At 40.3% G+C, this 16113-nt stretch overlaps 1 protein-coding gene across 1 annotated transcript in view; it reads right to left on the bottom strand.

Moving 5' to 3' along the window:
- The window catches only part of cpped1 (calcineurin-like phosphoesterase domain containing 1), a 16659-nt gene extending 3208 nt beyond the window's left edge, over positions 1-13451 (bottom strand). Inside the window, exons 1-5 of the mRNA XM_015389387.1 lie at positions 13316-13451; positions 10201-10419; positions 4249-4421; positions 2216-2341; positions 1979-2111 (exon numbers count right to left, since the gene is read on the bottom strand). Of these exons, the coding sequence (XP_015244873.1) occupies positions 1979-2111; positions 2216-2341; positions 4249-4421; positions 10201-10419; positions 13316-13379 (715 nt within the window). The 5' untranslated portion in view covers positions 13380-13451. The remainder of the gene's footprint in view (positions 1-1978; positions 2112-2215; positions 2342-4248; positions 4422-10200; positions 10420-13315) is intronic.
- Between the last annotated feature and the right edge of the window lie 2662 nt (positions 13452-16113).

Here is a 16113-nt window from a genome sequence, read left to right on the forward strand (position 1 = left end):
CAGGGATTACGTCACACAAAGCGTCGTGCGCAGTGCCCGAATGCCTGTAAATTTAATGGTCCAATTAAGGTAATTTAAAAAATCAGGACATTTCCTCACTTTCTAAAAAAAACCTGGGACGCCCGGGACAGGACGTGAAATACGGATATGTCCCGGGAAATACGGACGTTTGGTCACCTTAAATATGACCAGATGACCAGGTGAAAAGTATCATCTTTACTAGACCACAAGAAGGCAGCATAATTCAGATGATAAACTGTCCCACTGATACAGAGGGTAGGGGAAGTATTCAGACCCCTTTAAATGTTTCACCCTTTGTTTCCTTACAGCCAGGCAAAAATGGTCAGAGTTGTTCCCAAGCCACTCCTGTGTTATTTTAGCTGTGTGCTTAGGGTCATTGTCATGTTGGAAGGTGAACTTTTGGCTCAGTCTGAGGTCCTGAGTTCTCTGGAAGAGGTTTTCTTCCAGGATATTGCTCTACTTGGCAGCATTCATTTTTCCTTCAATTACAACCAGTCATCCAGTCCCTGCAGCTGAAAAACATCCCCATAGCATCCCCATGCTGCCACCACCTTGTTTCACTGTTGGGATTGTATTGGGCAGGTGATGATGCCCAATATAATCCCAACAGATGGTTTTCTCCACACGTACTGCTTAGAATCAACACCAAAAAGTTCAATCTTGGTCTCATCAGACCAGAGAATCTTCTTTCTCATAGTCTGGGAGTCCTTCATGTGTTTTTTTGCAAACTCTATGTGGGCTTTTATGTGTCTTGCACTGAGGTGAGGCTTCCGTCGGGCCACTGACATAAAGGGCTGCAGTGATAGTTGAATTTGTGGAACTTTCTCCCGTCTCCCTACTGAATCTATGGAGCTCAGTCACAGTGATCTTTAGGTTCTTCTTTACCTCTCTCACCAAGGCTCTTCTCCCACTATCGGTCAGTATGGCTGGACGGCCAGATCTAGGAAGAGTTCTGGTTGTTCCAAACTTCTTCCACTTAAGGATTATGGAGGCCACTGTGTTCTAAGGAACCTTGAGTGCTGCAGAAAATTCTTTTGTTACCTTGGCCAGGTCTGTATCTTGCCCCGCTTGTCTCTGAGCTCCTTGGGCAGTTCCTTCGACCTCATGATTCTCGTTTGCTCTGACATGCACTGTTAGCTGTAAGGTCTTATAAAGACAGGTGGGTGGCTTTCAATAATCAAGTCCAATCAGTTTAATTAAATACTGCCGGACTCCAATGAAGGAGCAGAACCATCTCAAGGAGGATCCAAAGAAAAGGATAGTATGAGAGTTAGATATAGCCCCATTTACACTACCCTTTTGAAACCGTGCAGACAGCGGTCCGAGCACAGCAACCAAGATAACTGTTGAGTGTAAATGGAATGCGACTGACTCGGACCGTGCCAGACACAACCGAACTGCGCTAAATCTAGTACTAGTTCAACAGTAGGGCTCGGAACAGTTCAGTTGTGGCTTGGTTCTGTAATAACAAAGAGCGCATGAGCAGACCGCGTCATCTCCTATTTACAGTCAGCTGACTCATTTTGCAGGTTTCCTGCTGTTTCCGGCTTTTTAATTTACAGATTTCTTCACATGTTCACAACATTAACTTCTTCTCAGCCTATTAGCAATAAATGGCATCAAAAGTGCTCTAATACCCAATGAGCTGTGGGATGGGTCTGAGCCAGGAACTCTTGTTTGTCTGACTAATTACTTTTTAAGCTCAGATCACAATTCAGCATTTCTAAGAAATTGCCGAAATGAACAGTTTTACTGCGAATCGTTGCTAAGATGTAATAAATCCAGTATTATTTCTGAAAACACACCTGCTATTCTATGGCTGGAAATGACAGAAATGGCTTCTAGCAAGATATCATGGTTTACACCCCAAATAATGCAGAAAGTATTTCTTTGCATAACACTGGACAAAGTGAGGATGTTTAATTAGAGTGAAGAAGTACGTAGGATGATGCCCTACCTGCCCTTTTGAATCGGTCCATTAGTCTTTGCCTAACGTCTGTCTGCAGGTTGAAGTAGTTGTCGTCTTCATCAGGGTTCTTTAAGTACAGCGGAATATGTTGGAAAACCAGGATGTGTTTTGGTTTTGGCTCCTAAGCAGAAAAGAGAAAGAACAGCATATGTCATAGTTTCACACAGTTAAAAAAAAAAAAAAATCTCACATCGTCATTGATCACTGAAGGTAATGCCGTTTTACCGTCATAGAGGAGGCCCTGCTCAGCTGGGCTTCCAGCCACGTTTCCTGTGCCTCTTTCAGCTGTGGACAGGCCGAGGCATCGAAGAACAACTGGGAGTTAAGAACCAGGCAGAGGACACCACCCACCTTGGAAAGAAGCATGAAGGAAAATATTAAAACGAAGTTAAAATATCTGCTTGGCCAAACAAACAATGCCTCGCAAAAGGACTCTCATCCCTTGACCTGCTTTTACATTCTCTTACAAGACGGCAACAATTCTTAAGGTTCTGGCTGCTGTGCTATAAGCCATGATATGGGGCAGTGTTGGCCTAGTGGGTTAGGGCAGTCTGCTTGTGCCCTGACAAGGTTGCAAGTACCCAGTGAAATCCCCACAGCCAGCACTCTGGGTTCCTTAGCAAGACCCTAAACTCCACACTGCTCCCCGGGCACCGCACAATGGCAGCCCACTGCTCCCCAAGGAGATTGGTTAAATGCAGAGAATGAATATTGCCCATTATTATTATATACATTTTGGACAATGAGAACCAATGTCCATGCTGGTTTGTAACATAATCACTGGGGTAGGGGATGGAAGTTTAGCTGCTGTTGGACTCTGTTGATTATGGTTTTCAGCCATGTTTTTCCTTGTTCTTTGTAAATATTGACTTAGCTTGGTTGAGTTTCACTAGTTTAGTCAAGAGTTTTAACTAAAATATGTTTCACTTGGTGCTGAATATTTTTTTTTTTTACAAACTTTTATATTTTCAATAAAGTTGTGTTGAATTTAATACATCCATGTGCAGAGTTATCTCTTTTACCATGATTTGAGCTTGATTAACAATCATAGTACAACACCAGATCCGTTTCATTGCTACTGACCACTAGAGGGCTGTACTGAAAGCAAGAATTGAGTTAGTAACTGAAGTGTACTTTCCACCATGCAAAAATATGGAAAAGTAATTAAAATCCCCCTGAGACATTTGCTTGTCTGAGATGAAATTCAGCATTTCATCCACTAATTGGCTTTAAGGCCAAAGGAGGACACAAGAACAAGCAGGTGACATGTAACTCAAGGTGCATATGCCCAAAAGACAGTAAAGAGCCCAGCCAATGAGATATGGAAGAACCCTGATTCCACATGGCTTCAGAAAGAAAAGGGTTCCTTTAACACACAAAGGAAAAGCATTGCAAAAGCGCTGTCATACAACCAAGATCACTGTCATGCCACATCGCTAGGAGGTCAATACACTGCAACTCACTACTTTAAGCAGCACCACCAGGCAGTCATCTGGGGTTTGATGAACCCAAGTTACACAAGTTCTTATCTTTAGAGCTGTTAAAGACAAAACCCACAAAGTCTGCAGCCGTAAAAAACATGGTTTACTGTCAAAGTAGATGGCAGTAGCAGCGGCAGTTGTCTCTGGTCCTACACAGCCTCTAATGAGTTTTCTTTTAGAATTTTCCTCCACAGCATCAAGCTGACACATCCAGGTCTCATAGTAGGAATGAGATCGACGGGATAACGATCAGTGGTACTTTTCCTTCTCAAACAACTTTTTTTATGCACTGCCAAACATCGGTAACAAGGGTCAATTTAAGTGTATTTTTCCTCTTTTTTGAGCAGTTAATGCAATTTGCCAGTGGGATATTTACATTTAAAAATAAGAATTAAAACACCATGATTTTATCTTAAGTGCATAATATCTAAGTATCTTATGTTAAGAGTGAAAATATTCATTCCACTGAGAGATCGTTTTATTTACTTGCAAAAAAATGAATGGCAAATACACTTTATAAGACAATGTTAATATTTTTAGATCCGTTTTTGCAGTGTAGCCCAAATGCCTCATCTGCTCAGACCAACTACTTCCACATTTGTCAATTGCAGAGATTCACCCACATTTCAGCCTGTGACCTGCAAATTAACCAGCGACATGCAACCTCCTACTGGTTTACTCTATATGAAAAATAAAGATAAACAGGTGAAACTGTAGATAAGCTGATACATGTAGACATGTTTTCTATGTTGTTTATTTCATTTTATTTGTGCTTACCCAGAAGCTAAAGTAGTCATCACCCCAGGCTGTGCAGTACTGCTCCACTGTGCTGGGAGTCGGGGTATTACCAAGGTCATGGTTCCCGCTGACGAACACAAGCGGGATGGAGGGATCCGCCCCCTTTAAGGCATCCCTCAGGTCTCGCTCCTGATCTTCTCTGAACTGTGTTCCTAGCAGAAGAGGTAGAACGACTTTAATGCTAAAGTCTTCAAGACAGATTAGAGATTAGAGGTCTTGTGACAAAAACTTCATGAAAACAATAAAATATTAATGTTGAACTTTACGATTTTACAAAGAGCAAAAAACATGCCAAACAGAGATCTTTTAATTGTGAGATGTACCTTAACGGCAGGATAAAAAAGGCTGCATATAAAACTGAGCAGTTTATAGTGTAGTGCAACAATCCATTGTATCAGAGTCTTCCAAGTGCGGTACAATGCATGTTGTTTAGCCAAAGATGATGCCCAGGAATACAGTCAGAAGAGATTGTTTCGTCAGTTTGATGATGGACCAAAATAGACAAAAGACATCTTTTCCTGTCACAAAATTAATGATTTTAATAAAATATTAATAATAATTTTGGCATGAAACTACAACACAAAGACATCCACACTACATACTTAACAGTGCATCCAGAAAGTTAGAGTGCTGAACTTTTTGCACTTTAGTTTATGTTACAGCCTTTTTCTACATTTTATAAAATCAATCTTTTTCCACAGAATTAGACACAGATTTGTGTGGATAAAGTGAAGCACAGTCAATAGTTTCTGGATGCACCAAGTGTTCCTTCATACATTACAAGAGATCTCGTAATGGCAAAGCTAAGCAATGTCATTCCACATCGCAGCTTTTCTTTATACGGTTCAGCCCCTAATGCTTTGTGTAGAGATGCACAGATATGAACATTTTGGCTGATATCTGATAATAATATTGCAGTTATCGCCAATATTTATGGATATTATATTGTATATCCATCTTTACTGTCTTGACACCATGGAAAACCAACAACAGTGTAGTAACTGCTTTCTTGCATCAGATAAACAACCACAATCCTATGCTTTATTAGTATCAATTCACCAAATGAATATTTTGGGACTAGTCAAAGTAATTAAGGATTTATTTAGAAAATATAGACGTTTTTTATGTCTATTTTCTGGTCGGTTTATTGTGATCACCATAGATTAAAATGTTTTGTGAAGCCTACTAGTTTCCTACCACCCCTAAGTTCCCACTGGTCCCTGCCTGGCCACTCAGGAAAACTTTCTGGAACTGCCGCTGGTCAAACCCACTTATAAAAACATCACAGGTTTCTGTGAAGAATGACCGTTCATGACAATCTTTAGAGGACTTCTCACCAGAGCAGAATTCAGCATGGATGAAGAAAAAGAGGGAACTTGCTTAACCTATAGACCATTGGAGATGTGTGGATCCTGCAGCCATTCAACAAGACCAAATTGATAGTTGTCCAATGCTGTTAGAAGCTTTAGATTTGATTAGAGTTACAGGCTTTCTCAACAAATTTCAGTTTAAACATTTGTCCACACACCAGTAGAAAAACCCTCTCAGGAAAAACACAAAGGAGTAAAAGCAGGCGGGACAGAATCAGGAGACTGAAAGTGAGCTTAGATTAAAGAAAGTCCTTGAAATGAGACATGTCTCTTGGAGGTTAGCTTACATTTGACAGGAAAAAGAATTGGGATTGAAAAACTTTCTGTTCCATTCAAACAAGATAAGATGGATGGAGGGAAATATTGTCCAAGGCTTTACTTCTGCCTTTAGTCTGACAGGACTTTGTTGTTTTGGGCAGTGTGCTCCTCCAAGTGGACCACATTAATGTGATGCAAATGAGTCCATCAGGGTTTTGCTCCAACTTCTGTACATGAGCCGCTCTGATCTGCACTTCATCAGAAACTCTTTGATAGGAGAGCTAATTCATTAGATAAAGACATCGCTGCTCTGCCCTCAGTCTTCTTTCCTTTAAGTCTAGGTATAAAGGGCTGGTTATACTCCCACAGCAGTGTGTCGTAGTAAGCTTGTCGTAGGTATGATGCAGATATTTTTGATTTATGCCCAATTTTAAAGTGTGGTCTACACTGTTTCTCCATGCCACAACACAAGAGGGACAATCAAGAACAAGCTGTAAGTCCATATATGGCCGAGGCGATGAGGAAGTAGAGTTTGAGTTTTTAACAGCACTAGCGTCTTGTTTTTTGGACAGTAGCCTGATAGAAAAGGGGGTATGAGAGAGGGGGACAGACATGCGGCAAAGGACCCAGGCCGGCTACGTCGAGAACTAAGGCCTCCGTACATGGGTCATGCTCACTAACCACTGCGCCACCTGCACGCCCACAAGGGGCAAGTTTGTGCGACAACGGAGGGCGACAAAGAGTGGGGATCAAGGTGGAAAAAGGGTCCCGGCATTCTCGAACAACTCGCTCTTCTAGCTGGTCCAACTTCACGAGTCGTTTTCCACAATGGCGGTCATACAAACAAAACAAGCCGGTAAGGTACCAAACAGGAAATACGCTAGTGTAGAGCGGATGTAGATTTGACCAATCAGAGGCCACCTGCCTGCGGCACTGTCTGTGGTCAACTGCAACTTTGGAGAGGTGCAGCAGAGTGTCTGCGGAAGGGGCAGGGGCACATTAACGTTCACTGCGACATACACGCAGGCAACCTGGTTTTGTGAGCATAAACCAGCCTTAAAGCTCAGACTTGACATCAGATGACCCACAATTACACAAGCAAACTGAAGCTTTGATGCCTCAATATGAGATTTAAGGAGGCTTCAAAGAGATCAATCAGAGGCGAGCATAAATTAAAGTGTTTGTATAAGCAAACAGACTTGCAAATTAGGGTTGTCAGAGTAAGGTATGAGGCATGTGAACATAGCTGTTGGCTAAGGAGAACGGACAGATAATAGAGAGAAGAGATGGATGGGAAAATACAATGTGAGAGCAATGAAAAGGAGCAACAGGGAGTGAAATCTCTGGGTACGGAAATACACTTGCCAATTTCCTGTCGCCGGCAGGCAGCAGTGGCGACAATGCCAGTTGACAGCCAGCTTCCCCTGGCCGCCACCCATTTATTTTGTATTGTAAATAAACCCTTTAAGGGGAAATGTCAGCCGAGGAGCGGAGGGAGCAGCTCCGGCCGTAATATCTCGCCCCCCTCCTCTCCATCAGTCTGGTTAGCAGCTTCATGATGGACATGGCGGGTAATGAGGATGGCACACACAACCTGCTCCGTGGGGCTGACAGTAACCAGGGCTGACGCCGCACCGTTTAAAGGTCCTCAAGCCTTCGGGTTTAAACCCCACGTTGCCGCACCCCCTGGTGAATTCATCTCGCTCTACCACCTCTAAGGTCGACTGATTGATGCAAAGGAAAACAGAGAGAAAGGGAGGCTGGAAGATGATACCGGACACATTCAGTTGGGTTGAATGGTGCACTGATAACAGATGACAATGATACTTATATGCCTGCAGTTACACATCATGTAAAGAGGAAAGCAACGTTCACTACTGTTACTGTGCAGCCACAAATACTGGTCACTTTGACCCAAAGCAGAGGAAAGCAAGGGAAGCTCTGTGACTAAACCAAGCTGAATCTGTGCTGCATATGAATAACTGGCCTTGAGTCAATGGGAAACAGGGAGCCAAGGACATTACACAGATGACATGCTGCTTTACATAGAAAATATCTTCTAATTATGATTAACATCTCCATCTACCTGCAGGACTGAGGTCAGGGAAACTATAATCACTCTCCTTTCAAATGTGTCGATTACTCAGATGATGAGCAGAGATGAGGCAGGTTTCCCTGTTTCTCTCTTTCTTTAGGCCAATTAGTGAAGCAGGAACCTTGTGTTCAACCCCTAATTGTCATGCAAAGGTAGTTTGCTTTGGTAGGTGGCTCCTAGGTTTTTTTCATGCAACTAAATTTGGACATTTACACCAACACACACATAATGGCAGAATTACTTTCAGTTCAATATTAGAAACAACAATAAAGTGTTTCTAAGCAGCAGCATCAAAAGGTGCATGCTTACATACAATGAGTGAAATCATAAATCATAACATAAATGTCACCACAGGACAGAGTTGTAGCTTACAATAAACTCACAAGACCATGCATCAGCTAGGCTATACATGACTCCAGATATATGCCGTGGGGAACTTTATAAGGGTAGAAGAAGAAACAGGTGATCGGTGTCTTATGGTGAAACTCCTGCACATAGATAAGACCAACAGTCTTAAATGCAGCCGTCAGGTTTAAGGTTCTACATACTATATGCAGCAATATGACTTCTTTAAAATGGAAAGAATTTCTATTCTGGATTTATTAAAACGGATAAGCAAACATTTGGTTTTCTCAAGAGCTTTAAATCCCTTTAAATTTTCAAAGCAGATCGACATTTGTACTTAAAAAGCACCATAAACTCTTGTTGATCGGACAGGTGTTGTGAATGTTTACTACTACAGTGTGTTGAATTCATATTAATGTACATTTAAAGACATTTCAATTAGTGGAAAAAATTGCTGAGGGGAATATAAAAAAAAAAGTCTAGTCAACCAAAACCTTTGTGACCCCCATGCAGTACCTCCGTGGCCCCATTAGGGGTCTCTTACCCCCTGTTAAAGACCTCCGTTTTAGGTCATCTAAGAAAGTCGAGAATGTAACTTTTCATAGCTGGTAATAGCTAAGTTTTTGCGGATTACATATTTCTGCACATAAACATCCTGTTCAGTATTAACACATCACTGTATTTGTTCACCTACACATGTACCGGTACATCAGTAACAAATAAACCAGGGTTCTAAGACTTGAGCTCAAATCTTTTTGTCTGGGGCTCATAATAGCAGCTTAGATTCACTTTACTAGATAAATGACATGATGATGGCAAATAGCGGTCCTTAACAAGACCATAAAGAAAATGATGATTATATATGTGCTATCACATAGTCCCTACGGAAGCTGCTACCACCACGACCCGACCCAGGTTGATGGATGGATGGATGGATGGATGGATGGATGGATGGATGGATGGATGGATGGATGGTTGATGGATGGATGGATGGATGGATGGATGGATGGATGGATGGATGGATGGATGGATGGATGGATGGATGGATGGATGGATGGATGGATGGATGNGGATGGATGGATGGATGGATGGATGGATGGATGGATGGATGGATGGATGGATGGATGGATGGATGGATGGATGGATGGATGGATGCTACACAGTACATAAAGGATTAGGGCCATTATAAATAAAACATAAATTAAAAAGCCACAAAAAAGGTTATTGAATTCTGACTTTAATTCCTCAGAATTCTGAATTTAATCTAAGAATTATTCTCATAGAATCATGACTGCTAGTAATATTCCTACTTTATTGAAGTGATAATCCTGGGCTTTATTAATTTAATTCTGAGCCTAAAGTCAGAAAACAATAGAATTTTTTGTTTTATATTTTTTTTTTCATTGGCCCTAATCCTCTTCCGTATTATTAGATTGCTGAAGCTTGTCCTCTCTTAACCTGTGCTGCTGTCAACAGCACGCTTTTGACTCTTTTCTTTCCTCTTCTCTACCCAAAGACAGCTCATCCTCCTCCTCTCTCTCCTTTTCTACTGACCAACAGGAGCCCGATATCCACTTGGACCCCGTCAGTAACCAGCGCCAGTGGAGGTCACTGTAAAGTTTCACAGTTGACAACCTTCCTGAACCAACTCTGCATTTATCTGGGATTGGAACGGCCCGTAATAAGATCACAATGTGGCCCCTTCAAGGCTGCATTCAATCTCACCTTGCATAAAATACAAAATAAAACGGTCAAAGTCTTTGGCAGAAAATGTTTCACCGAATGAAATGGCAGGAAAACTGATAGTGATGATAAACGTCCCCTGAGTGTTTGATATGTTACAGTGAATGATGACACCCCTACCTGGCATAGCATGGACCAAGTCACCACACAGCACCATGAACCTCGGCCTGGGTCGCAGACGGTTTACAGCCTCCACAGCCTGTTTGGTAAGCTCCACTTCTTCAGTCCACTCATCTCCTCCGTTGTCACAGTCACCTACCCTCCAGGACTTCATCAGCCCTAGCTGGGGGTCTGCGGCTTGGATGAAGCAGAAAGGTCCGGTCCAGTTCCGCTCTGCATCTGGAGAAAAGATAAACTGGATCACAATGCAGCAGTAGGATCAGTTCCTTCTGAGATCAACACATGAACTGTCTCTGTTTCCTCTCTGTTCTTCTCTAAACAACAGCAGATTCTAGTTGTACTTTTCTACCATCTCAGAAAAATACAACTATAATGGACAAATAAAATCTCAGGGGATTAGATGGACTAAAACATACAGCAGGTATCTTATGTTCATAAGAACACAAATGCTGATTGTTTTTCCATGTCAGTAAACGGAGACTCATCACAGCTTAGTGCTGATAGAAACAACATGTTACATGGAGAGACTAAAATACTAAAGCCCTGAAAAATTATATGTTAATGAATTCTGCTTGTTGCCTTAAAATAGACAGATGTTAAGAGCAGGTGTGAACCACAGCTTTCCGCTCTACACCATCACTGTGGGGAGAGTTGCATTTAACGCTCACACTAAGAGTCCAGTAGCTGTTCCTATGTGCCAAATATCCGTCCCAGATGAGTTTATGATGTTTCTGAGACAAAAAGCCCTTTTGGAAGAACAAAGAGCTTATTACTGATCCTTTCCATTTATTCCGCATTTCCTATTCCCTTTCTTATAGAGTTAATGTCTCCATATTACAATTTTCTTTGTGAGAGCAGACAGCAAAGGAACGTAGGTGGAGTGGCCACCTTGTTAAACATTACCGGGGGTTTAAAAAGGTAGATGTGAGCAAATTTGACTCTCCAGATAAAGAGCCCAGTCAAAATCATATTGTTGAGTATTTACAGGCTTCAAAACAGCTTATTTTTTGTAGTGTTGCACCGATACAAGTACGGTATGGGCAGGGCCCATACCGTACTTGTATCGGTGCAACACTACTGTTAAAGACCTGTTAAGACCTGTTAAACATGTCTTTAACAGGGGGTACGCGACCCATAGGGGGTCCACGGAGGTACTGCATGGGGGTCACAAAAGTTTTGGTTGATTAGACTTTTTTCTTTTTTATACCCCAAAATAGGGTGCCAATACCATTTTGAAAGCCAAAAGTTTATTCAACTATTGTCACCCATTCCAGGTAGGCAATAAAAAGTTCTACTGGATTCACTTTGTATTAGTCTTTTCCCTGCTTCACAGAGGTAAGCAGCAGCTTGACAAAGTAGTATGTAGTAAGTAGTATGCAGTTCTTCATATATACACACACACACAATTTCAAACACATGGTATTGGTATGGTATCGGCCAATACTGCACAGCCAGGTATCATATCGGTATCAGGGCCCAAAAATGTTATTGGCGCAACACTTATTTTTAGTGGAAGGCTTTATCATTGACAATCCTGAAGGAAGAAGAACGATAAAATGATGTCCTGTACCTTTTAGAAGCATCTCTTTATTAACTGCTACCTGCGTCCTCACTAAAACTAAGAAGTAGAGCACATCTCCCCAGTTCTGAAGCCCTTACACTGGCACCCTGTATTTAAAATACTTCTGTTAGTCTATGAATCCCTGAATGGCTTAGCTCAAGAATATATTATAGGCTTGTTTTCAGAGCATCTACCTGTCAGATCGTCCTCCTCAAGGCTACTCTGTATACCCAGAACCAAACATTAAGAAGCAGGTTTAACTTCTAATGTCCAATAATCTGAAATAAACAACTAGAACATTGTAGCTTTATTTGTGTTTTCTCTATTCCACTGCAATGGATTTCTATAAACTTTCGTTGCCTTAAAAAATCTTGTAATCTTCAGAATACAGTTTGATGAACATGTGATTGTTTAATAAACGATCACTGTTTAAAGTATTAAACCAAAGAAAGAAATATAACAGAATTTTATATATAAATGATGTGGGGGGTATCTGTATGCAAGAAGCACTTAATTTATCGGTCAACACTGTTACAGACAAGCTGATTGGTCTGCAGCTGAGAAGCAGCTAAACTTTATGGTTCACAAACTTTTTTTGATGAGCTCCAATCCATCCCCCCTCCAACAAATCCTTTTAACAGTTGAACAAGGAAAAGTAATTTGCTGTAAACCCTTTAGCTAGAAAATAAAGGAATTTTATAAATAATTTCTGTTTAAATTTAACTGTGACAGAGGCCATTGGGGGCCAGAGCCCCTGTTTATTTCTTAAACCATATGAGTATAATTATTTCTTATGCGTATTGTGTGCAGACACAGATACTGCCCATATATCGTCTAACTGATCTATTTAATTTTTTACCTTTTACAATTTTGTTTAAACAATTAATTAAAAATGTAGGCGTTGCACTTTTAGCTTTAGTTGTGTTCAGACAGGATCACAGTTTTAGGGGTGAAATCCAATCTTTAATAAGCCATGCAGATTATGATTTTGTCCAATATCTATTCTTTATAATAGTTTTAATAGCTTCACAATAAATGTTTCAATCTTGTTTTATCTGAATATAAGGAGCAGGTTTCAACCCATTATGTCTCGTTTTCAACCCACCCTTTGACTTCCATTGTGAAACTGGATTCACATGAATGTGTCATTTTAAACACTGAACACTAACGCTGTAACTATACAGTCATATTTTTACATCCCTGTTTTTTCATCACAATGTTTTTGTTTTTTGTTTTTTTATCACTGCTGCTTACCTTATCAAGGCTGGACTTTAAAACATGAAATAGTCTAAAGAGCTGAGACAAAATAAAATCTGTCTAAGTCTAAAACTGTAAACATGTGTTGATCTCTATCACAGTTTATAAATCAATGCCAGAGATAAATCGAAATTGCTGAACATATCCAATGTAAACAGCAACATATCAGAAACGTTAAGAGGAAGGCAACGTTAAAATGTACAATGACAGAAAAATACCATAATAGGCTGTGATAAAAGCAGCCAGAGTAGTTAGTGCATTTCGCCCGAGCTAAAGGAGCTAGCGACAGGCAGATACCTTCAGTCAGTCCGCTAAAGGTCCGATGTTTGGCTCGGAGGAATAAATCTTCCTTCTCTGCCATGCCCTTTGGTTTTTCGAGAAAGTTAGCCAGTTACTCCCTGACCTGAAGTTCTTGTGACGGTTGTTATTTATTTACATATTATTCTGTTCGCGCATGCGCAGGGCGGATCCGGCTTCCTTGTCGTTACATACGTAGTAGACGCCTTATTGGACGTAGTCGGCAGCGAGGCTATGGCGAGGCCCATAGATATCCATAATAATATCTATGGCGAGGCCGACATGCCTAGAAGGCAGCCATCTTGGATCGGACCACGGTTCAGACAGCTACTGTCAGAATGAATAGGAGGCAGCTCAGATCGTCATTTTAATTACATGAAAGATAATAATACAATAATCTCTAACATTGCACAACCCCTTGAAAGACCAAAGCAAATTTTAAAATTGCATTTCAGTTAGATTACACATATTTATTTAGATTAAAAACTATTTAAACTGAACTCAAACTGGATGAGATATATGTAAAGTTATATTTTTCACTTATATAAAAAAACACAAGGATTTATATTATTATGTTATAAGATTATATTTGACAAATATAATATATTTATATAGTATATTATTATTCTTCAGTGTTTTTAAGGATTTCTCTTTGATAATAAGCATTATGATCTATAAATGAAAATTTGTTGTAATGTGATTTACAAAAGAGAGTAAAGTTTTTATTTTGTTTTTTTATTTAATTTTATATTTTCAAATTCTATAATTTTTCCAGACTGACAAACTGGTGATGGCTAACCAACCAGACATTGTGTTGATCGACAAACAACAGAAGAAGGCAGTAGTGATAGATGTGGCAATCCCAAGCGACTGCAACATCAAGAAGAAAGAACACGAGAAGCTTGAGAAATACCAAGGGCTGAAAGAGGAGCTAGAAAAGATGTGGAAAGTAAGAGCAGCAGTGGTGCCAGTGGTAATTGGAGCACTGGGGGCTGTGACCCCCAAACTGGGAGAATGGCTACAGCAGATTCCAGGTAAAACATCAGAGGTCTCTGTCCAGAAGAGCGCAGTCCTAGGAACAGCTAAGATACTGTGCAGAACCCTCAAACTCCCAGGCCTCTGGGAGGACCCGAGCTTGAGGAAGACATACCACCCCACAAGGGGTGAGAAAATAAGCGTTATCTTGAGTAGTTAAAACATGTCTTTTGTTGTCTCATAGGAATTTTTCCTTATATGCAGATAAAAGAAGATGGAAACATTCAAGATTTATTGTAACCCTAATAAAAACTATTATAAAGAATAGGTATTGGTCAAAATCATAATCTGTCTGAACACAACTGAAGTTTAAAGTACAACACCTGGATTTTTAATTAATTGTCGAAATAAAATTGTAAAATTGAAAAAATTAAATAGATCTGTGAATAAAATAAGGGCAGTATTTGTGTCTGCACACAATAATCACAATAAATAATTATACTTATTTGGTTTAAGGAATAAACAGGCGCTCCTGCCCCCCCTGGCCTCTGTCAAGAACCCCCCCATTAATGGGTAAAACACTCAAACATTTTTCTTTTCATCTAATAATATTAAAAATGTGATTTTGTTGTTGGGTAAAATCATGTTTAATGTGAGGAATTATTTAATATGAAGTCATTTATTTGTTATTTGCAATTATAAATAATTGAAAGTGTAACTGACAGAGGCACAGTTAAATTTAAAGAAAAATAATTTATTAAATTCCCTTATTTTCTAGTTAAAGGGTTTACAACAAATTACTTTTCCTAGTTCAACCATCAAAGGATTTGTTGGAGGGGGAAAGAACTGTCTTTTCAATCAAGCCAGCTTTTTAGCAGCTGGCTTGTGACCAAATACTGGTTCTGTGTCAACAAGAAATCCTCCATTGGGAGATGTTTTCCCACAAAGTGGAGTTTATGGCGCTTTCACCCCTGTTGCTCCTTTTCATTGCTCTCACATTGTATTTTCCCATCCATCTCTTCTCTCCATTATCTGTCCGTTCTCCTTAGCCAACAGCTGCGGTCACATGCCTCATACCTTACACTGTCAACCCTAATTTGCTAGTCTGTCTGCCTATACAAACACTTTAATTTATGCTCACCTCTGATCTCTTTGAAGCCTCCTTAAATCTCATATGAAGGCAACAAAGCTTCAGTTTGCTTGTGTAATTGTGGTTCATCTGGTGTCGGGTCTGAGCTTTATACCTAGACTTAAAGGAAAGAAGATTGAGGGCCGAGCAGCGATGTCTTCATCTAATGAATTAGCTCTCCTATCAAAGGGTTTCTGATGAAGTGCAGATCAGAGCGGCTCATGTACAGAAGTTGGAGCAGAACCCTGATGGACTCATTAATTTGGTCCACTTGGAAGATCCCACTGGCCAAAATGACAGAGTCCTGTTAGACTAAAGGCAGAAGTAAAGTCTTGGACAATATTTCCTTCGAACCCATCTTTTTTCAGTTTGACCATAAACTGTTTCTTGTCCAATTTTAACTTTTTATAGTTTTTTTTTTATTGTTTTCATTATGTTTTTATCACGTCACCTCTAATCTCTAATCTGTCTAGAAGAATTTAGCATTAAAGTCATTCTACCTCTTCTGCCAGGAAGAGAAGATCAAAAGCGAGACCTGAAGGATGCCTTAAAGGGTGCAGATCCCTTCATTCTGCCTGTGTTCGTCAGCAGGAACCATGACCTTGGCAATACCCCAACAGTGGAACAATACTGCACAGACTGGGGGGATGACTACTTCAGCTTCTGAGTAAGCACAAATAAAATGAAATATACA

Source organism: Cyprinodon variegatus, unplaced genomic scaffold, assembly GCF_000732505.1.
Source record: "Cyprinodon variegatus isolate N-32 unplaced genomic scaffold, C_variegatus-1.0 Scaffold456, whole genome shotgun sequence".
Lineage (NCBI taxonomy): Eukaryota > Metazoa > Chordata > Actinopteri > Cyprinodontiformes > Cyprinodontidae > Cyprinodon > Cyprinodon variegatus.